Source organism: Bufo bufo, chromosome 1 (assembly GCF_905171765.1).
Source record: "Bufo bufo chromosome 1, aBufBuf1.1, whole genome shotgun sequence".
In the NCBI taxonomy this organism is placed as follows: Eukaryota; Metazoa; Chordata; class Amphibia; order Anura; family Bufonidae; genus Bufo; species Bufo bufo.
Genome location: NC_053389.1, coordinates 766,522,196 through 766,547,744, shown reverse-complemented (window position 1 = coordinate 766,547,744; position 25,549 = coordinate 766,522,196). Strand labels below are relative to the sequence as shown.

General features: G+C 47.6%; 2 protein-coding genes across 4 annotated transcripts in view; one reads left to right on the top strand and one right to left on the bottom strand.

The window, feature by feature from the left end:
• Positions 1 to 5,563: 5,563 nt before the first annotated feature.
• Positions 5,564 to 13,434, bottom strand: LOC120986262. 3 transcript variants are annotated; one of them, XM_040414742.1, is made up of 7 exons: positions 13,346 to 13,434; positions 8,298 to 8,356; positions 8,142 to 8,188; positions 7,302 to 7,382; positions 6,714 to 6,930; positions 6,507 to 6,630; positions 5,564 to 6,281 (listed from the first exon to the last, which is right to left on the bottom strand). In XM_040414742.1, the coding sequence occupies exons 2-7, from the start codon at positions 8,329 to 8,331 to the stop codon at positions 5,996 to 5,998; spliced, it is 789 nt and encodes a 262-aa protein (XP_040270676.1). In that variant the 5' UTR covers positions 8,332 to 8,356; positions 13,346 to 13,434; the 3' UTR covers positions 5,564 to 5,995. The 3 variants fall into 3 exon arrangements, 1 of the variants encoding a protein (XP_040270676.1); XR_005775663.1 differs by lacking the exon at positions 8,142 to 8,188 and having other exon boundaries at positions 13,346 to 13,360; XR_005775662.1 differs by lacking the exons at positions 8,142 to 8,188; positions 8,298 to 8,356 and having other exon boundaries at positions 5,565 to 6,281; positions 13,346 to 13,390.
• A 231-nt stretch (positions 13,435 to 13,665) lies between these two features.
• Positions 13,666 to 25,549, top strand: part of STXBP2 (syntaxin binding protein 2) — a 49,956-nt gene continuing 38,072 nt past the window's right edge. Inside the window, exons 1-2 of the mRNA XM_040414735.1 lie at positions 13,666 to 13,813; positions 24,724 to 24,773. Of these exons, the coding sequence (XP_040270669.1) occupies positions 13,777 to 13,813; positions 24,724 to 24,773 (87 nt within the window). The 5' untranslated portion in view covers positions 13,666 to 13,776. The remainder of the gene's footprint in view (positions 13,814 to 24,723; positions 24,774 to 25,549) is intronic.

The following is a 25,549-nucleotide window of genomic DNA, read 5'->3' as shown; positions in this document are numbered from 1 at the left end:
ATATATCCAGAAAATCTTTGATATCATTCAGAGGGGGTTAGATTTTGGCCTTAGACCAAGTACACTAAAAGTCCAGATCTCGCCCTGGGGGCATTGTATGATATGAATCTAGCCGATCATAGATGGATAAGAAGATTCAGAAGAGCCGCATCCGGGCTTGAGACCATCCTTAACTCCTAAAGTTCCTCAATGTGATTTAAACTTGGTTGTAAGAGGATTAATGAAGTCTCCATTTACCCCTATATCGGACATTTCAATTAAACACTTCTCATTTAAAACAGCGTTCCAAATAGCTATAACATCAGCTAGACGCCTGGAGGAAATTCAGGCCCTCTCCTGCAGAGAACAAATCACGGGAAAAGAAAAATATAAAACATCCTGCACGATATGATAATGAATGTTGCGGATGTGCATGGCTACATTTATACAATCACAGAAAATAATGCACTATAATAATAGATGCAAGCATAACGTATGGACTAAGCCTGGTCAATTAATTTTGATCAAAACACATCTAAGCCCACCTACCAAGCGACAAGGTGGTCTCAGTTCAGGCGGGTCCTACGCTAAACATGCCTATGCCGTTATGCATTTATGTTCAGGAGCGCAGACCCCGCACATATAGTGTGTTGCTCCTAGTTACCTCCATGTGCGGCAGCAACCGGTGGGAGGAAAAGCACACACACCTACAGTATATGTACCACCTTAATCAAGGTCGCCTATTAGATAGCTGGGGCAAAAGTGCACATGAATACTAATCCCAAGATAGGAGCGTATTCACAAATGAAGGTGCCACTCCTTCAAGACAAGTTAAACAAATCACGCAGCGTTTTGGTGTCCACCTCCAGAGCGGAATGGAGGCGGAACGCAGCCAAACTGATGCATTCTGAACGGATCCTTATCCATTCAGAATGCATTGGGGCTGAACTGATCCGTTTTGGGCCGCTTGTGAGATCCCTGAAATGGATCTCACAAGCGGACCCAGAAACGCCAGTGTGAAAATAGCCTAATCTGTTAGTTCTCATGTGTAGCCGTCATGGTGGATGAAATGTAAAACCGTAATTAGACTTACCGGTAATTCTGTTTCCTTGAATCCTATGACGGCTCATATATTCCCTCCCTTAATTGTTCTAATATGGAGTATCAAGTAATACTGACAAAAAATTTTTTTAAAAAATGTTGTTTTCATGCACCCACTTGGGTAATTTGTAAATGAAAAAAAACAAAGAACTGAAAGCTCTTAAACGTCCAATGATGAAAATTTTTTATGCTTTATTGAAGACTCAGTCAGTGAATAATCGAGGAAAGGAATGTGGTCGGGGAAAGAGATTTTCCAGACTCTATTATACTTCCTAGCCGTAGAAACCTTCCTGCTGCCTAAAAGGGTGGAAACCACTCTGTCGGAAAGGCATCTTCCTAACCAGATATCCCTGTCAACTTCCATACTGATAACTGCAGAATCTCTGAGTTAGGATGTAGGACAGAGCCCTGGGAGAGAAGATCTTCCCTTGGAGGAATGATCCAAGGGGGCTCCCTCGATAGGTTTATCAGGGTTAAATACCACACTCTCTTTGGCCATCTTGGGGCTACGAATATTATGGAGGCTCTTTCTTCAAGACTTGGGGAATTAGGGAAAGGGGAGGGAAGACATATCCGAATTCCTGATTCCAGTCTTGAGCTAGACCGTCTATAGCTGTAGGATTCTCTGAACGATTTAGGGAGAAGAATCTTTCCACCTTCCTGTTTTTCCGGGAGGCAAAGAGGTCTATTGTCAGAGACCCAAATTTGGACACAATCTGAGAGAATACTTCCTCGTTCAGACTCCATTCTGCTTGACTGAGCTTGACTCGACTTAGAAAGTCGGCTAGAATATTTTCTTTTCCCCTTAGATGGATTGCGGATAGAAAAAGGTTCCTCTCTTCTGCTACCTGAAAAATCTCCTGGCAGAGGGAGAGAAGGGATGGTACTCTTGTTCCGCCCTGGCGATTTATATAAGCCACTGTCGTTGAGTTGTCCGAGTAGAAGACCAGTCTTCTGTTCAAAACTTCCAGTATTACAATCTTTAGGGCCATCACTACGGCTTTGAGCTCCTTGTAGTTTGAAGTGCATTTTCTTGTTTTTAAATCCCACCTTCCTTGCCAGTATCTTTTTTCGGAGTGTACACCCCAGCCCCAGAGACTGGCGTCCGTAGTTATCATGGGATCTGCAAAACACCAAGGCATCCCCACAGAGAGGTTTCTTTGGGATGTCCACCACAGAAGGGATGATCTTGCTCTGGAGGAAAGATGGAACCTTTCCTCCAGTGTTTGTGGAAGTCCATTCCAAGCCTGCAATATATCCACCTGCAGTGGTCTTGTGTGAATCTGAGCGAAGGGTACAGCCGGAATCGTAGCCGTCAAGTACCATCATTGCTTGTCTGAAAGAACACTGGAAGGAACGAAACAGGGCCCAAACATGCTCTACGGTGGACGAGACTTTCCTTTGTGGGAGGATTGTCTTCTGGGACCTGGAGTCTAGCTGCATTCCTAAAAAGGTGCAATTCTGAGACGGGGTTAGACAAGATTTTCCATGATTTATCTTCCACCCGAGATCCTTTAACAGGGAGGATACCAGAACTAGATCTTTCTGTAATTGGTCCTTTGTGTGGGCAATGAACAAAAAGGCGTCCAGATAAGGTATCAACACTACTCTGGACAGTCGGAGAAAGGCCACCATCTCTGCGAAGATTCTCGCGGCCTGTGAGACACCGAAGGGGAGTGCCCTGTATTGTAGATGCAGAAGCTGACCATGCATGTAGACTGCTGTTCTCCAAATTTTTTGGGAGGAAGCATGAATTGGGATATGATAATAAGCATCCTCTAGATTTATGCTCGCCTTCCAGCAGTCCCTGAATAACAGATCTAGGGTCGTTTTTATTGTCTCCATAGGAAACCTTTTGTACTTTAAGAACTTGTTTAGCTTTTTTAAGTTCAGTATCATGCGAAAGGATCCGTTGGGCTTTTTGACCAAAAATAGAGGGGAGTAAAACCCCTTGCCTTCCTCCCTCTTGGGTACCTGGCAGACTACTCCTTTGTCTAATAATAAACGGACTTCCGATTCTCGCACCTTGGACTTTTGGAAGTCTCTCGGAAGGGGAGTGCAGGTGAAAGAGTCTTGAGGATAAGACAGGAACTCCAACCGGAATCCCTTCCTTATCCCCCCCCCCCCCCCAGGACCCACTTGTTCTGGGTAATCCCTGTCCAAGCCGGGAAAAAGTAAGCTAACCTTCCCCCAACCTGGAGTCTGGCGTCATTGTTGCTTCGCTTTCGGCGTATTATCCTGGGTCTTAAAGAGGAATCCACCTGATCTTTTCTGGAACCTGTCTCTTTTTTATCATATGGTTTGCCCCTCTGTCTTTTAAAACTCTCCTGGGGTTTACGAAAAAAAGGGATTCCTCTGAGGTTTAGGAAACCCTTTCTTCTTGTCCAAGGCCTTCTCCAGTATTTCATCCAGACAAGATCCAAAAAGTCTGTTCCCTTCACATGGAAGGGCGCAGAGTCTGGCCTTAGAACCTTGATCCCCTTTCAATGATTTAAGCCAAATGGCTCTTCTAGCGGCATTAGTCATGGCCGAGGATTTGGCAGTGAAACGGATAACATCAGTAGATGCATGAGTTAAAAAATCCGCCGCCTTAGAGAATGTAGGTAAGGAAGCTAGGATTTATTCCCTAGGTTTCTTTTCTTTAAGATGAATCTCTAGCTGGTCCAACCAGAGACGGAGAGACCTAGATACCCAGGTAGCTGCGATAGCAGGTCTGAGACAAGTGGCTGATGTCTCCCAGGCACGTTTTAAATAAATATTGACTTTCTTATCTAGAGGATCGGAAAGACAACCTAGATCATCAAAGGGAAGTGCTGCTTTTTGGGCTATTTTGGCAACTGGGGCGTCCACTGTAGGAGCCTTATCCCATATTGAGGATACTACTTCATCATACAGATACTTTCTCTTTACTGAAGTGGGAATTAAAAAAACTTCCTGTCAGGATTTTTCCACTCATTTTTGATAAGGCCCCTTTCACATGAGCGAGTTTTCCACGCGGGTGCAATGTGTGACGTGAACGCATAGCACCTGCACTGAATCCTGACCCATTCATTTCAATGGGGCTGTGTACATGAGCGTTGTTTTTCACGCATCAGTTTTGCGTTGCGTAAAAATCGCAGCAGGTTCTATATTCTGCGTTTTTCACACAGCCCTGGCCCCATAGAAGTGAATGGGGCTGCGTGAAAAACGCATTGCATCCGCAAGCATGTGCGGGTGCGATGCGTTTTTCACTGATGGTTGCTAAGAGATGTTTTTTGTAAACCTTCAGTTTTTTTATCACACGCGTGAAAAACGTATTGCACCCACGCGGATCTCGCATGCAGCCCCAATCCGCAACGCCCGTGTGAAAGGGGCCTAAGGGCCTGTAAGTTTTCGTGCATAGTAAAAACCCTAGGGTGCCGTCATGGGTGAGGGGAAAAAATGAATACAACTCTGGACAGAAGTAAATGTGACATTGCAGAATCTTGTGGAAACTATGCCACAGCGAATGAGTGCTGTAATCAACGCTAAAGGCAGCCCAATGAAATATTAGTGTGACTTTTTGGGCAGGCAGTGTATGTCCATACAAAATCGGGCACTTTCACACCAGCGATTTCCTTGCTGGAATTGCCCTCCGTGTATGGGTCCATTCACACGTCCGTTGTTTCTTTCCTGATCTGTTCCGTTTTTTGCGGAACAGATCTGTACCCATCCATTTTCAATGGGTCCTGAAAAAAAATCAGACATTGAGCTGTCCGATTTTTTTCAGGACCCATTTAAAATGAATGGGTACAGATCTGTTCCGCAAAAAACGGAACAGATCAGGAAAGAAACAACGGACGTGTGAATGGACCCTTTGAGCGTGATCCTCCGTTCTGGATTGCAGGAGTGCACAGTATGATTTATAATGCTGTGTGCCTCTGCTTGACCTTACTGCTACAGGATCATAGTGCTCTAAAGCGATCACTAGGATTCTCCAACAATAACGTCAGAGGCACATAGCATGTCAATCATGATAATACCATGCGTTCCTGCAGTCCAGAACGCAGAACCACGCTCACACACGGAGCGCGATTCCCACAAGTCACTCATGTTAATATGGTCAAATCACACGCAGATGATCAGCAAGGAAGTATTCCTTCCTGACAATACGCTGCTCATTAAGTGTAGGTGAAGTGCTCACCTACTGGATTACTTGTCCTCCTATATCTGCATTGTTTCCTAGCAGCGGACCGCTGTAGAACTGCACGATCTGCTGCTCAGAAACCGTAATTCATGTGCCTGCACCGACGATCCTTTCACTTGACCGATGAGCTTTTGGCAGCATACACGGGCAGATTGCTGGGAACGAGCATTCGCAGTAATGTTTGTACCCAATAGTCTGTCAAATAAGTGACCAAGTGATGAGGCAATCAAATGGGATTACCTCATAATGTAATAATAATAAAAAATATATATATATATATATATATATATTTTATTGAATTGTACTTTATTTAACAAACACAAAAAAAAAAACTACAGACGATTGAACTGTCGTGGGGGGGTGGACGCTCTTGGGTCGGCAAGGTTAGCCCCTCAGTTGTCGGTCAAGCCGCCTGATAAAACATCACGGGCTCTGGGGAAGGATGCAGGAGGAAATTGTGGGTTGTGGTGGGAAGAGGAGTTGGATGGTGAGGAACTTTCCCGAGCAGGTGTAGGAGTGGGGAAAGAAGCTGGCGGTACAAAGTGAGGAGAAGGAGTAGAAGAAAAAGGCGGCGGCTGCTCAGGGAGATCGGACAGGGATGGGTGCTGGGATAAGGACTGGGGTGGGGGACGGTGCATTATTTCCCAGATCCCGTTCTCGATCAGCAACTTGAATTCATGCAACTGCTCAGGGTTCATTTGGTCCATCATGGGGACCAAATAGTACAGGTAATGATGGGAAGGGCTAAGTTCAGGCGATGACTCCGCCCTCTCCAGGCATCGCATCGTGTAAGCCCTCATGGACCTGATGTCCTCTGTAAAACCTTGCAAGGTGTCGGCAACGGTCCTCATACACCCCCTGACGGCGCCTACAGGTCCTCTGGCGACTTGGACTTGTCCAGGAAGTGGAGATAATCTGTTCCCGGGGCCGGTCGCCAGAAGGACCCAGTAGGGGACCGGCAGTGTCATGATCAGAGGGGCTGGAGGTGGCGTTCGGTTCAGGGACTGCTTCAGACTCTTGAGTGCTGCTAGCTGATCTGAGGGGGAAAAAAAATAAAATAAAAAGTTAGATTGGCCATCAAATCTAGAGTCTGGCTCTATCCATTGGCTCCATCTGACTGGATGGGGCTGTCCAAAACAAAGGCCAAATGCTCCTGTCTTGGGCAGCCCCTTCTGTCGAACGGAGCAAACAGGAAAGTGAAGAAAAAAAAATATAATATCGTTTTTAGCAAATAAGAATTAAAAAAGAAAAATAAAATAACCTTAAAGCCAGCGTCTGGCGTAGAAACCCCAAGGCCGCATGATATCGGTATTGGGGCCGAGCTTTGATGTAATCTTTCTTGAAGCAGTCCCTCATTGACTGCCACCTAATCTGAACCTTTTTAACTATGAAGTAAAGAGAAAAATCTAAGTATGCTTTTATTAATAGATATCAAAACCACAGTTAAAATATCTATTGCGCTACTTACTAGATTGGCGCCGAGTCACTCTTGAGAGATCCTCCCAGGTCAGAAACAGCGTGGCACACACCTCTTCCCAGAGCCGTTGGGTGTGCTGATAGTCAGCATGTTGGAGGTCGCCGTGGTCCCATAGGGCGGGCCGCGCCTCCACCAGCTGGATGAGAAGGTCATTATCGATATGAGGGACAACTATCTCCTCATCTTCACTGGTGGACACTTTGGAACCCTGGAAGAAGCTGGAATAAGGGCTCTTTCACACTTGCGGCAGGACGGATCCGACATGCTGTTCACCATGTCGGATCCGTCCTGCCGCTCCATCCCCATTGACTATAATGGGACGGGGGCGGAGCTCCGGCTCGGCACAGAGAAAGCCGCCGGACTAAAAAGTCCTGCATGTCCGACTTTTTAGTCCGGCAGCACGGCGAAAGCCCGCCCCCATTATAGTCAATAGGGACGGAGCGGCGGTCCGGCAGCACGGCGAAATAGCGGCAGGACGGATCCGACATGGTGAACAGCATGTCGGATCCGTCCTGCCGCAAGTGTGAAAGAGCCCTTAGAATAAGAATAATAATTTAGATCGCCGTTTAAGATACTTACACGTCTCCGACCGCCACGAGCTCCCCGACGACCTCTGGAGGAGCCTGGGGGATCTCCTCTTGTGGCTACAGGTACTTTGTCCTACAAAAAAAAATGATTAGAATTATATGCATATACCGTATTTTTGGCCCCACAAGACACAGCACAACAGACAGCGGGAGGAAGGAGATTGTGATGGCGATGAGTAGCAGCGGTGTCTGGAGCAGGAGAGGCAAGTTTTGTTTTATCTGATCAAGCATGAGGCATGGGGGCTGATAAGAGGCATATGGGGCTCTTATCTGAGGTCTGATTGGGAAGGGGGGGTCATTCACATTAAGGTCTGAGCCGTGGTCTGACTGGAGTCTTATTAACATTGGGGGTCTGATTGCTGGTCTGACCTGAGGTCTAATGAAAAATATTTTTTTTCTTTTTGTCCTCCTCTAAAACCTAGGTGCGTCTTATAGGGCGAAAAATCTGGTACTTACATCTTGCCAGCCCGGGTCTGTGCTAGGTGCACCCCCCCCTTGAGGAGGCAGGGACTTCCTCCTCCCTGGATGCCGATGTGGAAGGCTCCTCCTCCGATGAAACCTACAATTAAAGGGAACCTGTCACCGGGATTTTGGGTATAGAGCTGAGGACATGGGCTGCTTGATGGCCGCTAGCACATCTGCAATATCCAGTCCCCATAGCTTTTTTTTGTTTTTGTTTTTTACACAATAAAACACTATTTGATACATATGAAAAATTAACCTTAGAGGAGTCCTGTCCCTGAGATGACAGGTTCCCTTTAAAGTAGATATCGATTGAGGATCAGGTTTTAAAACCGTATTTAAAAATGTCATCGTTGCTTGATACACTTACAATTCTACGATGTTTTCTGGGTGGCCTCGCTTTGTCAGAAGACATTTCTGTAGGAGACATCCAGGAGATACTTTTCAATACACTGTATTTACCATCAGCCTCACTGACTGTACATGGAGAGAGCGAGATCACGTGTAATACTAGTCAAAAACGTACTTTTTGCTGATTTTGTCCTGACTTTTCCAACCATAGATCAACCTTTTTTTTCCCTGATTCTACAAAAAGAATTAAATATATTGATCATAGAAAAATAAATAAATAAAATTATATATAATACCAAATACCGCAGCAGCACAGTCAGACCGTGTAGGCTTCTCCTCCACGATATATACTTTCCAAAGAACGGAGGCAGCACTTCCAGATTTCGGTGTCAGGGTGAAGACCCCAAAACTTTATTCCCCAGCAACGTTTCGGCCTTCATAATGAGGCCTTTGTCAAGCTACACAACAGTGCATAATACTGGGTATATATATACACCCACAGATCACTACAATCACAGTGCAATTAGTGAATTCACATGTTAACAATGAAGTCACATGACTTCCAGCAGTGTTACATCACATAATACTCCTAATATATCCATATCAAATATAAAAAACATATTTTAAGTGTTTATACAATCCGTGTAATACGGTACAAGACACGCTTCCTATACATATATCTATAACCCTTAACATCTAGCGGTAAGGGGCTCTCTAAAGTGCTTGGTGCATCTCAAGGGTTAAAAAACTATGAAAGATACAGCTGCATCCTATAAAGATTAAAATACAGGGTGGGCCATTTATATGGATACACCTTAATAAAATGGGAATGGTTGGTGATTTTAACTTCCTGTTTGTGGCACATTAGTATATGTGAGGGGGGAAACTTTTCAAGATGGGTGGTGACCATGGCGGCCATTTTGAATCCAACTTTTGTTTTTTCAATAGGAAGAGGGTCATGTGACACATCAAACTTATTGGGAATTTCACAAGAAAAACAATGGTGTGCTTGGTTTTAACGTAACTTTATTCTTTCATGAGTTATTTCCAAGTTTCTCTTTGTTTACAGCCATTGACATGTCGCCGAGGTTAACACGTGAGGAGCGATAGAAATTGTGTTGATGTCTGGTGAGCGCAGTAACCGGGTCATTGCAGCAGATTTCAATGCAAGACACCCTACGAGACCACCCATCTCCCATGCTACAGTTAGCAAACTGCTTGCTAAGTTTCGTGAAACTGGTTCAGTGTTGGATTTGCCAAAATGTGGACGCATGAAATCTGTCTCTAATGAAGAAACATCAGTGGCTGTCCTAGCTTCATTCAGCAAGAGCCCACAGCGTAGCACTCGCCGCATGCCACTGGAGGGTGGCATTAGTCGAACATCCCTTCGGCGGATATTAGCTACGCACAAATGGCACCCTTACAAACTCCAGCTACTGCAGCATCTCAACGAGGATGACCCAGATCGGCACACTGAATTTGCAGAATGGGCAAAACAAAAATTGGAGCAGGACCCTCAGTTTACGCAGAAGATTTTGTTCAGTGATGAGGCAAACTTTTATGTGAATGGTGAAGTTAACAAACAAAACCACCGCTATTGGTCTGACACTAACCCACATTGGATAGATCCCTCCAAGACTGTTGGAACAAAAAAATGTATGGTATGGTGTGGTATATGGGGTACAAAGATAGTGGGGCCATTCTTCATCAATGGAAACCTCAAGGCCACTGGATATGCGAAATTGCTACATGATGATGTGTTTCCCTCTTTATGCACTGAAGCTGGCACGTTCCCTGAGTTTTTCCAGCAAGATGGTTCACCACCACATTATGGGTGTCAGGTCCGAGCATTCCTAGATGAACAGTTTCCTGGAAAGTGGATTGGTCATCGTGGGCCAGTTGAATGGCCCCCAAGGTCTCCCGATCTGACCCCCTTAGACTTTTATCTTTGGGGTCATCTGAAGGCATGTGTCTATGCTGTGAAGATACGAGATGTGCAGCACCTGACACTACGGATACTGGAAGCCTGTGCTAGCATTTCTCCTGCGGTGTTGCTATCAGTGTGTGAAGAGTGGGAGAAGAGGGTTGCATTGACAATCCAACACAATGGGCAGCACATTGAACACATTTTATAAGTAGTCAGAAACTTGTAAATAACTCATGAAAGAATAAAGTTACGTTAAAACCAAGCACCCTATTGTTTTTCTTGTGAAATTCCCAATAAGTTTGATGTGTCACATGACCCTCTTCCTATTGAAAAAACAAAAGTTGGATTCAAAATGGCCGACTTCAAAATGGCCACCATGGTCACCACCCATCTTGAAAAGTTTCCCCCCTCACATATACTAATGTGCCACAAACAGGAAGTTAATATCACCAACCATTCCCATTTTATTAAGGTGTATCCATATAAATGGCCCACCCTGTAGTATCGCCTACCATCAGTGGTTCTAACGTGGCCACGAGTGCTGGCATCCCCATCTCTGCCATGCGAATGCGCCGGGCCAGATGTTCCTCTTCCCGACCTCCGCTACGCATCCAAGCTCCCTGGAACGCAGCGTCAATCAGTGGAGCGCATCATGCGCGCAGTGGTGGAGGGAGGAGAGTAAGGTCATGTGACACGGCTACACTCACACCGCATCGGGGGGGGGGGGGAGTGGCAGTGGCTATGGCAACCTAGGATGCGTACATCCCGGTAAGGACGTCAGTGGGGGCATCCGGACCGTCACTTCAATGCATACCATCTTCATCTATACCTCAGTGGGTGAAGGGGGCCGAGGGGCGGCAGCAGGGTGGCAATGTGTTTGCAGTGAAAACCACTACCCAAACACCCAGATCATACGGCTGTCCATAGGTCAAACCGAAGACCTGTAGCACCACCATCGGCCATCCCCCCCACCCACCGAACTAACTGGTGCAGCTTCAATGGAATAAACCCTTCCCATCTACATACACTAAATAGTGGTGTGTACTATACAAGCCGACTGACATCACTAGGTTTATGAGCGGTGTCTCAGCATTCCATCACCACCATTAGAACAGTAAATATTGTCACATTCAGTGACATGTCGCAGAAAGCACCCATCGAGGTCCACCTGATCTTCATATGGTAGACACAGCCACGCTCGCGGGCTCCACGGATCCACTAACGGCATTGCTTACTAAAGTAGACAAAGGACCATTAAGCTTGTCCAGAAATTCTGCAAAAATCAAAAATTGGAAAAAATGGAAATACAAATCAGTGGATTCAAAAATAGCACTGTCGTACATCCCCCCCAGACAAGACAAGACAGATCAGATCCCCCATGTTCAACGAACCGCACACCCTATCCACACAGATCCCATCTACATTCTGCATGAAGACCATCAGGCTTCAGTGTACGTAACCGATGGATCCACATTATCTCACGCCGCTTCAATATTCGCTCCCTATTACCTCCCCAGGAATGTGATCGATCACCCGGAATTTGAGGTCCTTCTCTCTCTCTCTAAAGTTTTGGGGGTCTTCACCCTGACACCGAAATCTGGAAGTGCTGCCTCGTTCTTTGGAAAATATACGCAATCTGCGACTTTTCCACGATCACCCCCCGTAGCGTGGGCAGACCAGTCTCATTTACCATTTTCTACGCCTGTTTTAGGTGTCGAAAAGGACGCAGTCTTACATTTAGGGCCCATTCACACGACCATATGTACGGATCCGTACCCGTGCCGCAATTTTGCGGATCCGTTCATTTCTATGGGCCCTCAAAAGATGCGGACAGTACCCCGTGTGCTGTCCACATCCGTTATTCCGTACTGCGGCTCCGCAAAAATACATTTCAACGTCCTATACTTGTCTGCAGAAAACGTTCCGTGGACCCATACAAGTCTATGGATCCGCAAAAAAATTTAATAAAAAAGAACAAATAACTCCGTTCCGTTTCTTTTGCAGAAGAACGGTTCCACTTTTTTTGCTGATCCGCAAAGCAGTACGGTCGCGTGAATGGACCACTTCACCGTTACGGGTTGGTCCGTACCTCGTATACAGCGGAGCAGTGGCATGTCAAAAGGCCTCGACCACACGGCCGCTGGCTGTCAGAGCCCGTATTGGGAACTGCAAATTGGCCACGTGTACTCCGCATTACGGATGCGGACCCATTTCACTTGAATGGGTCTGCTGCCTTTGTTTTGCAAAAACAAAATGGCCGATGAGGGAGCGGACTATTTATAGAACGTTAGCCTCATCTCACACATGCGCAGTGATAAAAACGGAAGTTACCGGATCGAGGAAAACCTGATCCATTAAAAAACGGATCTGGCACCCATTGACTACCATTGTTTATGGCGCTGGATCCATTTTGCTGCCAGAACAGATCTCTTTCCATTCAGGATGCATAGGGACAAAACCCAAGCGTTTCGGTCCCGTTTCAAGATCCTCTGCCGGATCTCGAAACCAGAAAGCCACAACGAAGATTTGGAAGTAGCCTGAGGGCTCTTTTACACAGGCGAGGACTGAATCCTGACCCGTTCATTAATCGCTCTGTGCACGTGCGCATCGGTTTTTTACACATCGTTGCGTTCAAAAAAAAAAAAAAACATCAGTTTTAGGGAAACATTAACAGGACCATATTTATGGGTCCGCCTCAATTTTGCAGAACAGACGCGGACCGCAAAATACCTACGGTCGTGTGCACGAGCCCTTATAGGGGGTTTTGCTTTCCTCGGGATCAACACGGTTGGATTTTAAGCAGAACTTGATTGACGGACGCTTTTTGACATAACCGAGGATGTAACCTTACCCTCCAGCTGTTGTGAAACTACAACTCCCAGCTCCAATAACAGTCCAGCAGGTACGCATGGTGGGAGTTGTAGTTTCATAGCACCTGGCGTGCCCGAGGTTGCCGACACCATTAGGGCTCCGTGTACATTGCGCGTCCATATGTGCGTTTCGCAAAACAAACAAAAAACGCGAACATGTCCTATTCTTGTCCGTTTTGCAGACAAGCATTGTTTTTGGAGCCGCAAAAAAATTATATAAAAAAAATTCAGCCTTAAATCCAACTGTGTTGATTCAGAGGAAGGCAAAACCCCTGAACATGGATGCCAACTGCCCCCAGCTGGCACCTGGAGGTTGCCCATTCCATGCCCTGTAGGGGAGAAGCACTAATACAGGCCGCATAGCCCGGGGCGGATCCAGTCTTTAGTTTAAACCCCGGCATCAACCCCTGCCTGTCTGAATCCTACCTTATCGAAGCACTGCGATTTTTTTATTTATTTTTTTGCAAAACCTCACGGCCTGGTCCACATAATTTATTCCTGTGAAACCACGCCCCGCCGCCCATGGCAGCCAATAAAGCAGGCAACCCAGGCCCATCTATCGCTTAACCACGCCCTACAATTCAACTGGCACCGCCTAAGCAGCAATGCCGTCCTATAACCGAACAGCAGAAGCCGATACATCACTAAAAACCACGCCCTCCGCTGCGTCTGGCGCTCTGGTAAATAAACGACGTCATTGGGTCGCCGCATACTCCTCCTGACAACCGAGTGCCCGCCCCTTGGTAACGGACTTCCTGCTCCTCCCGTGATGTCACGAGTGAGTGTGACGCCACAACGCGGAAGTCGCCGAAGTTTCGGGGGACCGTAGTTTGGTGACGGTGGTGGGGCAGGAGAGGATGGCGCCGTCCGGGCTGAAAGCGGTGGTGGGAGAGAGTAAGTGGCGGTTCTGTATAGAACAGACCTGGCGGATACTGTGTCAGTGACCGGCTGAGAGAGCGCAGCTGTGACGTCAGCAGTTATGTCATTTGCTGGCTTGTTGGTCTTGTACTACCTAGCGGCTGCTAGTGTCAGCGATATAACATGTGCCTGTGTGTGATTGCTGGAGGACCACCTACCTCCTTGTTATATATGTATGACTGGAGGACCACCTACCTCCTCAGTAATGTATCTGTATGACTGGAGGGCCACCTACCTCCTCAGTAATGTATCTGTATGACTGGAGGGCCACCTACCTCCTCAGTAATGTAGCTGTATGACTGGAGGGCCACCTACCTCCTCAGTAATATAGCTGTATGACTGGAGGGCCACCTACCTCCTCAGTAATATAGCTGTATATATGACTGGAGGACCACCTACCTCCTCAGTAATATAGCTGTATGACTGGAGGGCCACCTACCTCCTCAGTAATATAGCTGTATGACTGGAGGGCCACCTACCTCCTCAGTAATATAGCTGTATGACTGGAGAAGGACCACCTACCTCCTCAGTAATATAGCTGTATGACAGGAGAAGGACCACCTACCTCCTCAGTAATATAGCTGTATGACTGGAGAAGGACCACCTACCTCCTCAGTAATGTATATACTATATGATTGGAGAAGGTCTCTGTACTCCATTATACATGTATAGTCTATATGATTTGTTTGTGATGAGAAACCCCATTGTAGAGATGACCCTCAGTCAGTCTGTATCCTACTCCAGAGCTGCATTCAAGATTCTGCCAGTTACGTTTGGAAACAATCATGTCGTTGCTGATACTTCTGAAAGGCCTGTCTATGATACTGCAGTACCAGTACTATCTGAGCGCCGGGCGGCTTACAGCCATGACACTGTGGTGCTTACAAGTTTGTGAATCCTTCAGAATTTTTCTTAATTCTGACTAAATTTGTCCTAAAACTACATCAGATTTTCACTCGAGTCCTAAAAGTAGATGAAGATAACCAAATAAATGAGTCACAAATATTAGACTTGGCCAGTTACTTATGGAGGGAGAGGTGCACTATCTGGTGTGTCCTCCTTGTACAGCAATAACTGCAACTCGGGGCTCGTTCTTATCTCCAGTAACCTGATCCAGAGTTTACCGGATGTAGCTTTGCCGGATTCTGGATTATAATGGGATCCGGTGATGATCTGGCAGCTTACCATCATAAATACCGCTGCATGCAGCAGTTTTTGTCTGCTCAATCATGTTTAACAGGTGGGATTCATCTCATTATTTTTGGTCTCATATGTCCACAGAACATTGTTCTGATAGTCTTCTTGCTTGTCCAGTTGATCTTTAGCAACCTGCAGACGGGCAGCAATGTTGGTTTTTGGAGGGCAGTGGCTTTCTCCTTGCAATCCTGCCATGCACACCATCGTTGTTTTGTGTCTTCCTGATGGTAAACTCATTAACATTAGACATTGTGAGAAAAGCCTTGAGTTGCTTAGAGGTTCCTTTTGTGACCTTGTGGACTATTACATGTCTTGCTCTAGGCGTGATCTTCATTGGTCCACTACACCTGGAGAGGGCAAAATAGGTCTTGAAATTCCTCCATTTGTACTCTGGCTGTCTGACTGTGGATTGGTCAAGTCCACACTCTTTTTAGAGATGGTCTTGTAACCTTTTCCAACCTGATGAGTATCAACAACTCTTCTTCTGAGGTCCTCAGAAATCTCCTTTTGTCCGCGCCATGATAAATTTCCACAAACGTGTTTTGAAGATCAGACATTGATAGATCCCTTCTCTTTAAATAAAACAAGTGGCCCACTCACTCTTGATCGTCCTCCCATTGGTGTAAAACACCTGACGTCAATTTTGCCTTCAAATTATCCTCTAATCCTGAAGGTTCGCATACATTTGACCCTCATAAACATGTGATATTGTATTTAAGTAAATAACCAGGTGTAATAGTTTTGACTCCTTTTCGTAAACTTCTATCTATCTATTAGGGTGCATAGGACCTCACACTGTCCCTGCTGCCCTGGGCTTTGTGCACACGACAGCAGGGAGGTTACCATGGCAGCCATGGAAGGCTTCAGTAGCGTCCTGGCTGCCATGGTAACCGATCGGAGCCCTGAGATTTCACTGCTGGGGCTCCGATCAGAAGCTGCCACTGCACCACCAATAAAGAGGGGACCCTGTGGCCACTGCCACCAATGATTATAATACTTGGGGGCACTGCGCCACTAATGATTATAATTTACGATACTGGGGTATGGGAGGGGCACACTGCGCCACCAATGAATGTAATTAACTTCATAATGAAAATATAGACACTCTGCCTCAATGACAGGGATCCCGCCGAACCGTGCCAATTAGCCCCTCAAGTGCCGCATTTCCGGGGTAAATTGCCTCAGTTAACGGGATCGCCGCTTCCTGTCATTGAGACCGGGTGCTGGGTATGTGATACGGCCGGCACCCGCAGTCTATATTTGAATTGAGGGTCAGTCTCATTGGTGGTGCAGTGGCCACAGCCCCTCCCCTCCTCCTCACTATTACCTTCTCATTGGTGGCGCAGCGGCAGCGGGATCACAGTGGGGGGGGGGGGGGCGGGAACTCTCTACTTCTCCACTGTGTCGGCTGTAATGTGCGCCGGACGTTTTAGAGGCATTCAGCACTGTGACGTGTGTCTGCCCCTATGATGTCACTAAGATACCGCGGTAATGAAGAAATGGAGATATCGCTGTTTCTTAATACCGCGGTATATCGTTAATACCGGTTTATTGCCCAACCCTACTCCCCAGTGCCACCAGCTGCCCCCCCCCCCCAGTGCCACCAACTCCCCCTCCTAGCCATGTCCCCAGCGCCAGTACTTACCTTTTCATGTAGGGGCGCCGCTCCACAGCTCCTCAATCTTCTTCTCCTGCTTATGTGCCCTATGACCTAACGATGTGTCAGGATACAGTACAGTGCAGCGGAGAAGAAGATGGAGGAGCTGTAGAGCGGCGCCCCTACAGGAAAGGTAAGTACTGGCGCGGGGGGCAAGCTGGTGGCACTGGGGAGTAGGGTTGGGCCATAAACCGGTATTAACGATATACTGCGGTGTTAAGAAACAGCGATACGGCGATATCGCCATTGCTTCACTCCCGCTCTGTGGTCACATGACACAAACGAATCCTCGATGCAAAAAATTTGCATTGAGGATTTTTTTGTGTCTAATTGCTCGATTCAATCGAGTAATCGTTTCAGCCCTAATTCAGACCCTTTGCTGTGACACTTGACATTTAGCTCTGAGGGCCTCCCATTTCTCTGAGATGTTTCTACACCTTGATTGGAGTCACCAGTGGTAAATTTAGTTGATTCACATGATTTGGAAAGACACGGCCCTGTCTATATAAGGTCTCACAGCTGACAATGTATATCAGAGCAAAACCAAGCCATGAGCAGGAAAGATCTGCCTGTAGAGCTCAGAGACAGGATTGTGTGGAGGCACAGATCTGGGTGCCCATTGAATTTAGTATATGGTTCCTCCCTCCAGAGGAAGAGGCGAGGGATCCTCTGACAGTAGTCCCCAAACTGTTGCAAAACTACCACTCTAGGCATGTTGAGGGTTGTAGTTTTGCAACAGCTGGGGAGTTCCAGGTGGGAGTGCACTGCCATATATAAGATTACTATGCCCTAATAGTCGTTGGCTGACAACTGCTTCAAGCTGTTTATCCTACGACTGTCACGTTGTCGGGGGTCACAGGAGCGGAGATCTGGGCAGCTGTTTCTGACCCTTCAGCTTGGTTGTTACTTGCTTGTTCTGTAGAGATGGCTACATCCTTTATTGCATATAGCAGCCTAGATCTCAGCTTCCTGGAACTGTATGGATAGGATTGGGACAGGGGGGCTGGTGTAGGTTGGACAACCCCTATCCACCCAGAGGGCTCCCTCTATTACATCTATGATGGCCTACTAAGTATCGTCTGGATTAACCAGGATTCAGGTTCTGCTGTGCTTGACGTATTTCTGGAGGGTGTGTATAGCTCACCTTAGAGTAGGCACCTAGCGCCGTACCCATGTATCTGACTGGTCCTTGGACTGTGCAATCATCATAAGTTTGGGTTTAGGAATGGTCTCCACATTTTGGGCTCGGTGGCCTTATAGGGGAAATGCCCACATTGGTGAACCTATACTTACGGAGGGCTCTGAGGTCAATTATCTAAACCACCACTTCGTGGTTGTGCACCATACAGTCAATCTTGCCCGTGAGCCCAGCACCCATATCAGACAGAAGACGCTGGGTGGCGTCCATAGCCATGGTCCCTTTCTCCATGTTGGCTGCCTTCAGCCGGGCCATTATTTTGGCCCGTAGAGTGTCCAGCCCACAGCGATGTGATGTGTACCGTCTCATGATGACTCCTAGTATTTTTATGACTGATTTTACAGGTTGTAAGTGATTTATGAGGGATTATTCTGACACTCTTCACTCTGTAAAATCGAAGTCTATATCCACCAAGTTATTACAGACGACTCGTCACCGGCATTGGTCTAGTTTTTCAGAACCGCGTTCCTGCCGCCATTCCTTCTTCTGCAGAGGTTTGAGGGCTTGTTGTTTTGCAGAACACATGGCATTTTTCATTGTCTGTGGCAGATTCGTATCTTAAAGTGGTTTTCCGAGATATTACTACTGGTGACCTATCCTCAGGATAGGACATCAACTGGTCGGGGCGACACCCGGGACCCCCGCCGATCAGCTGTTTGAGAAGACACTCGCAGTAGCGCAGAGGCCTTCTCTCGGCTTTCCCTAGGCCAGTGACGTCATTCGTCGGTCACGTGGACTTTTCGCAGCTCAGCCCTGTAGAAGTGAATTGTGGCTGAGCTGCAATACCAAGAGCAACCACTATACAATGTACGGCGCTGTGCTTCGTGAGCGCAGAGAAGGCCGCAGCGCTCACAGGAGCACCGGCGCCTTCTCAAACAGCTGATCGGCGAGGTTCCCGGGTGTTGGACACTCACCATTCAGACAGTGATGACCTGATCTGAGGATGGGTCATCCGTATTAAAATCTCAGAAAACCCTTTTCCTATTCGTATGAAGAAAATCTGCATGAAAACGCGCTAAAAAGCATAAATCCACACTATTGATCACCGTTTATGTTGTGGCTTTTCTGTTTATTTAACAAACCCATTGAAGTCTGTGGAGGAAACCACCATAGATAAGGGGATGTACTGAACAAACAGTTGATGCTGCAGATTTAAAATTCCACAAAGTAGGTAAATTTCCACTTGTACAAAATATGCAAAGATTTGTCAGGTCTCATTCACATTGCCGATACTGTATTACACCGCGGTTCTTTAGGGTAAAAATCCATGAAAAAAAAGCTCAATCTGCCATGGGTGCAGAGAGCCTTAAAGGGGTTTTCCAGGAGTAGAATATCGATGGCTTATCCGTAGGGGTCCAAAACAATCCCGACACATCAACCCTCCCTCCCGATCAGCTGTCATGTGAGTGCGGGACGATAGCCCCGCGGGCGGCCCGACGTGTCATCTATGATGCTGTGTACTGCCGTGCGCACCAGCAATGCCGCTCCGGGACATATGGCCCGCTCACGGATCGTATGTCTCGGAGGGCATCCGGTCGTGTGCAAGGGCCCTTAGACATAAAGGGATATACCAGTAACAGCCCTGGATAGGAGCTGGGCATACATCAGTGCAGGTCTGACCAATCACAAGACTTAGGGGAGAGGGGTGTGTGGTCCTGATCCTGTATGAAAGTAGCGTCAGTTCACAACAATGCAGGGGGCGAGGTGGTCCTAACTTTGCATGAATAGAGCATCAGTTCACAAGAATTGGCGGGGGTCCTAACCCTGTATGAATGGAGCATCAGTCAGCCATGTGCACCGCCATTTCTGGTAGTCCCATAGAGTTTGAATGAAGAGGCAGGGGACACAAAACACGGGACCCCATCCACAGTGCTCCATTTACCCAAAAAGAGTATCCTTTAGTTACCCCTGCGGCTGAGAATAACATTTCTGTGATCCTCATTCAACCCCTTCAAAGGGGGTTTCCAGGGCTTCAGTACTGATCTTATTCTAGGCTATCAATATGGGATCGATGGGGGAAGGGGGTCTGACACCCGACACCCTCACCAATCAGCCCCCCAGAAGCCGACAGCTCCATATGCAATGTAGTGGCCGCGCCGGGTACTGCAGCTCCGCCACCATACAAGTCAGCTGCTGTGCGCTGGAAACTGCGCAATATGTGGAGCCTTCTGCATCCAGTCCATACACTGTACAGTCTCTGATCAGTGGGGGCTGTCTGGTTTCATTACTGATGACCTATTCTCAGGCTAGGTCAACATTACCTGTAGCCTGGGCCACTATGGGTGAGGTATACCCTTGGCATGCATCGGAGCCTTCAGTCGGGCAATCCTTGTGATGTGTCCCAAAGACAGAGGGCTGGAAGGTAATGTGACGGGAGCCTAATGGCACGTCTGTGCGTCACCATTGTCTGCACAGTTCTCCCAGGTTATCGGCTGATAATCGCACCTCGCCATGTCATGATGTTCGCTATCTGCGTTGCGCCAGTGCCAAAGTGCAATGATCGCGTACATGGATGTTGTGATCTCCAGCAATCAGTTGTTCTCACCAGGACACGCTCCCTGGACGAGCCGCTATGACTCCTAGAGGGGGGGGGTCTCGGTCTATGGCGTCCATATGCCCTCATATTGCATTTAAAGCATGCTCCACCACACCGAGAACTGATCTGTCTATGGATGAGTGAACCTCACTTCGGTAAAAGGTTTTTTTACAGTAGAAATTAATTTCTGAAGTTATTACCCGAAGCCCCGCGAGACTTTGCAAAGTAATAACTTGGGCTCACAGGAGCCAATACATTCTAATACTGTACGCTGGCTCCGTACAGTATTCTAACAAAGTTTTAAGCGAATCAACCGTGTCCTATCATGTATTATTCAGTTTATGTTCCTGAAGCATCCACCTGTATGCTAAAGGGTTAATTAGAGCGTCAGCTCTTCAGCTCCCTGTGTGTGTAGAACGTCCTGCTTGGCTCCTGTATGTACATACAGTGCTAGTTCCTGGACGTGGTTATACAATCTGTCAGGCGGATGCAGGACTGCTGTACACCGCCCGTGTCTACAGCTGAAGAAAGTCATCATCTAGGGCATTGATTGCAGAATGCTGGGTGTTGTAGTTCCTACAAGGTGGTCGGTTGCTCCTCTGTAATCTGGTATGCACTCCTCCGCCCATCTAGTCCTGGGCAGTACCAGCTCTTGAATTCTGCAGGGTGTACCAGCTCTAGATGAATCGCTGGTGGCCTCCTGAGATTTTAGGGAAAACTATTGGAACTTCATGAATGAACTGACAGCTGGGTTTTACCATTTGGGGGCTGTTCCCCCTAGACAGTCGGTGCCGCCAGAGTTAGAGCGTGCAGGGACACGGCTCTTTGACCAGGGAAACGGTAACGCCCAGCTGTCAGGTTCTTCATATGTTACCAGGAAGAATAATAGAGGAATGACCCACGCCCATTATAGTCCATGGGTCCGTGAAAACCACGGATGCCATGTGTCTTTTCTCTGTTTCACGGATCATTAGGAAGAGGAGATGCTTTGGAAATTATTTTTCAGCTGTTCAGTGTCAGCGAAACACGGATGACACACGGACCCAACACAGATCGTTCACGGAGGCATCACTGACCCCCTTTTCACGGATTTAAGCACGGACATGTGAATGAGGCTTAACGCGTGAGGTTAGACAAATCTCATGTACATTTTCCGTTTCTTTCGAGGGGAAATTGATCTGTTGTGCTGATTTTAAAATCCACGGCCAGTGACTTGTTCACACAATGCCGCACCTTCTCTACGGGGGCCGGCTGTCTTGCAGAAGTTTTACACAAATTTCCATGTGGATTTCTATGCGTTTCCGCACCAATTCCTCATTCAAAATGTGTGGGTTTTGGTGCGGCTCTGATGCGGTTTTTCCTGCAGATCCCACCCTTGCATTGAAAAGGATGAAATCCGCATGAAGAATTGATATGTTGCAGATTTCAAAATCGGGTCAATTTCCTCACGGAACGAAAAAGCAAAGTGTACGTGAGATTTGCCTAAGCTCCTCCACTTTCCTGGTACTTTACTACGCGGTGTTTTTCCGTACAAGAATCCACGTGGAAAATCCATGTGTAAATCCACAACGTCCACAGATATGGTATATGGCAGGGGTGGCCAAGTTGCGGCTCTCCAGCTGTTGTAAAACTACCACTCCCACCATGCCCTGCTGTAGGCTGATAGCTGTAGGCAGTCTGGGCATGCTGGGAGTTGTAGTTTTGCAACAGCTGGAGAGCCGCAGGTTGGCCATGGGGTCAGGAGATGCTGGCAGTATAACAGGGTGTGGTTGTTAGGTGCAGGTGACAGGAGAAGCCTCCCGGCAGCAGTCGCACCGTGTAATCCTCGGCCTGCTTTATTAGGCTACATGCACACGAACGTTGTTTGTTTCTGTGTCCGTTACGTTTTTTTTGCGGACAGGATGCGGACCCATTCATTTCAATGGGTCCACAAAAAATGAGCACCGCACAGTGTGCTGTCCGTTCCGTAGCCCCGCAAGAAAACTAGAACATCCTATACTTGTCCGTTTTAGGCATTGTTACAATGGATCCGAAAAAAAAAAAAAACGGATGTCATCCGTTTTTTTTTTTGTTTGTTTTTTGCTGATCCGCAATTTGCAGACCATGTGGTCGTGTGCATGTAGCCTGAATCAGATGTTTTTTCCAGTGAATTATAGATGTGTGCAGGGATATGACTTCAGGGGCCCTGAGTGCTGTCCTCTGCTTATCTGTCAGCGATCCTCTATCACAGGATTTCCTAGCAGTCACGCCCGCCCAGAGTCACAGCATCGCGCTTCCTCTTTTTGCTTTTCCATTTGCTCGCTTGTATTTTTTTCTGTTATGAGGTTGCTTGTGTTCGTCCTTGGATGACTGGAGCCCTAGTATAGGGAGTTTCTACACTGAGCCGGTGTCACCCCTAAACCTGCAAGATGCCCGGAAAATCCACTTGTATCTTAGATAAATTTAGCTAAAATTTGAATCTTAATTTTTTTTGGCTTTCAAGTACAGTTCTCCTTTTTTTTCCACAGTAACATTAGGTATGAGGTTGCGTTATCTGCAATACTCAGACATGTTTAACCCCCTAATGACCAAGGCACACAGCTTATCATATTGTCATGTAGATGGGATCTAAGTTTGATAAATGCACTCATTGAGAGAAGAATAACGTCACGAGAAGATGTTGGAATGTAATGATGATATATGTAATAGATTACAGTATTAGAGGAGGAGACCTTTATTGAGGGAAACTGTACAATTGAAAGGAGGCCCCTTTCTCTGGCCCGGCTGCGCGGTGAGATGCGGCCTCTGGCCCGGCTGCGCGGTGAGATGCGGCCTCTGGCCCGGCTGCGCGGTGAGATGCGGCCTCTGGCCCGGCTGCGCGGTGAGATGCGGCCTCTGGCCCGGCTGCGCGGTGAGATGCGGCCTCTGGCCCGGCTGCGCGGTGAGATGCGGCCTCTGGCCCGGCTGCGCGGTGAGATGCGGCCTCTGGCCCGGCTGCGCGGTGAGATGCGGCCTCTGGCCCGGCTGCGCGGTGAGATGCGGCCTCTGGCCCGGCTGCCCGGTGAGATGCGGCCTCTGGCCCGGCTGCCCGGTGAGATGCGGCCTCTGGCCCGGCTGCCCGGTGAGATGCGGCCGGGCATGGAAGCATGCAGGTTCTGTATACTATACTGCAGAACATTTGCCCACAGATGTTACAGCTGGGCCTGTAGATCCTGATGCTTGACCGGGCAGCGGAGGAAGTGCTGTAATCTGGAGGAGACCTTCCTCGGAAGTCCTTGCTGTGTGTGAGCATTATCCTGCTGAGATGCCAGATGGAAACCCTCCCATGAGAGGAAAACGTGGCCGCAGGATGTCCTGCACATATCGCTCAGCTGTTAAGCTGGCCATCCATGATCAATAGCGGTCAGCCAATCAATCCCACTTCTGGGACCCCCACCTATCTGTAAAATGGCCACCCACCATTCACTTCTATGGGAATTTTTCCAGCAGCCCCATAGAGCTTGCCTCTTCTTGGAACTCTATTCAGAGCGGTGTGCTCTCCTTTACTTTTGGGAGCCCTATTCTAGTGTTAGGTGGGACCTTCACCTATCTAACATTGGTGCCATATCCTAGCGATATGCCACCTGTGTGTGAGATGTGCCAACCCCCTTTTAAGGCAGGCGTAAGAAACCTCAGGCTTAACAAATGCCCCCCCATAGCGTAGATAGTCTGTGGAAAAGTAAGTCGGGCTAGTTAGTTCAATATTAAAAACGAAGATCAAGTGAATCATGTATAGATTGTCCATATCCCAAAATCCAATCTGCGTCTTCCCTTTCTGTGTATGGGGTCCGTCCACTGCTTTATTCCGAATTTTGACGCTTCTAGAAGAACTGCAGCCAGCAAGAGACAGCACAGCGTTTTCCTAGCAGTCAGACCCCCCACTGATCAGTCCACGGTCCGTAAAGTGCCTGGCATTAAAAGCTGTTAAAGGGGGGGGGGTTTCCTATAGTCACCGCTTCTCCCCTGTACACAGGTGTCTGATCACCGGGACCCCACTAGCCATGAGGTCCCTTACGTTCTATTTCAATAGCAGTAGTGTGCATGTGGAACCACGTGGTCCTTAACATGATGGGGAAGGGACCCCCATTCTCCTGATCGCTGGGAATCCCAACATTTGGACCCAACCCCCCCCCCCCCCCCCACTGATCAGACACTATTCTGTGAATAGGTGTAAATGCTGATTATGGAAAAGCCCTTTTACCTACATGGATTATTACTAGTGTATTTATTTGTTCCTGCACATAATGCTCTCCCTCATTCCTGATCTCCTCTCCCTGCAGAAATCCTGAGCGGTGTGATTGCCAGTGTGAAGAAGGATGGAGAGTGGAAGGTAAGAGGCAGGGCTGCGGGTTACTGGGGCCGGACCACGTCACTTACCATTCCCCTGCATTGTCCCTGTTATGTACCCACATCTACTGCGTACAGCATTGTGAGCCATTTCCAACAAAATGTAGGCAACCATGCCCTTAGACATAATCTTTATTGGGATTACAATTCCATTTTACTGTTATAGAGCACCAAATCCCCTGAATCGATATAAAGAAGCACTCCAGCCACTCCAGCACATTAATATATATATATATATATATATAATTTTTTTTTTTTTTTTTTTCATATAGTGCATGGGTTATTATTAAAGCGGCTCTGTCATACAACCAGGCCTATAGCCTGGCAGGGTTCCTGACGCTAAATAAAACGATACCTATCTTTTATCTGTAGGTAGTAGCGCTGTGGAGAAATGTGAACTTTTTATAAATGCGCTAATGAGCCCCATACTGACGCCCCTCTCCTTTTTAGATGGACAGCAATAGACCTCTGGTCTAGCGCTGAGATCTCTCGCCTGGGCCCCCGCTGTCTACAGCGGCTCGTGCACACATCTTCGGCTTCACCCCGATGAGCGAAGATGCATGCTGTGCACGTGCTGTTCACATCACTGAACCCGGAAGTGGCGGAGCGGTCAGCTTCAAGCCGCCTGCGCCCGCAACTTTGGGTTCAGTGATGTGAATGGCACATGCGCAGTATGCGTCTTCGCTTATCGGGATGAAGCCAAAGATGTTGTGTGCAGGCTGTCAATCTAAAGTGAGGGGGGCGTGATTTGAAGGAAAG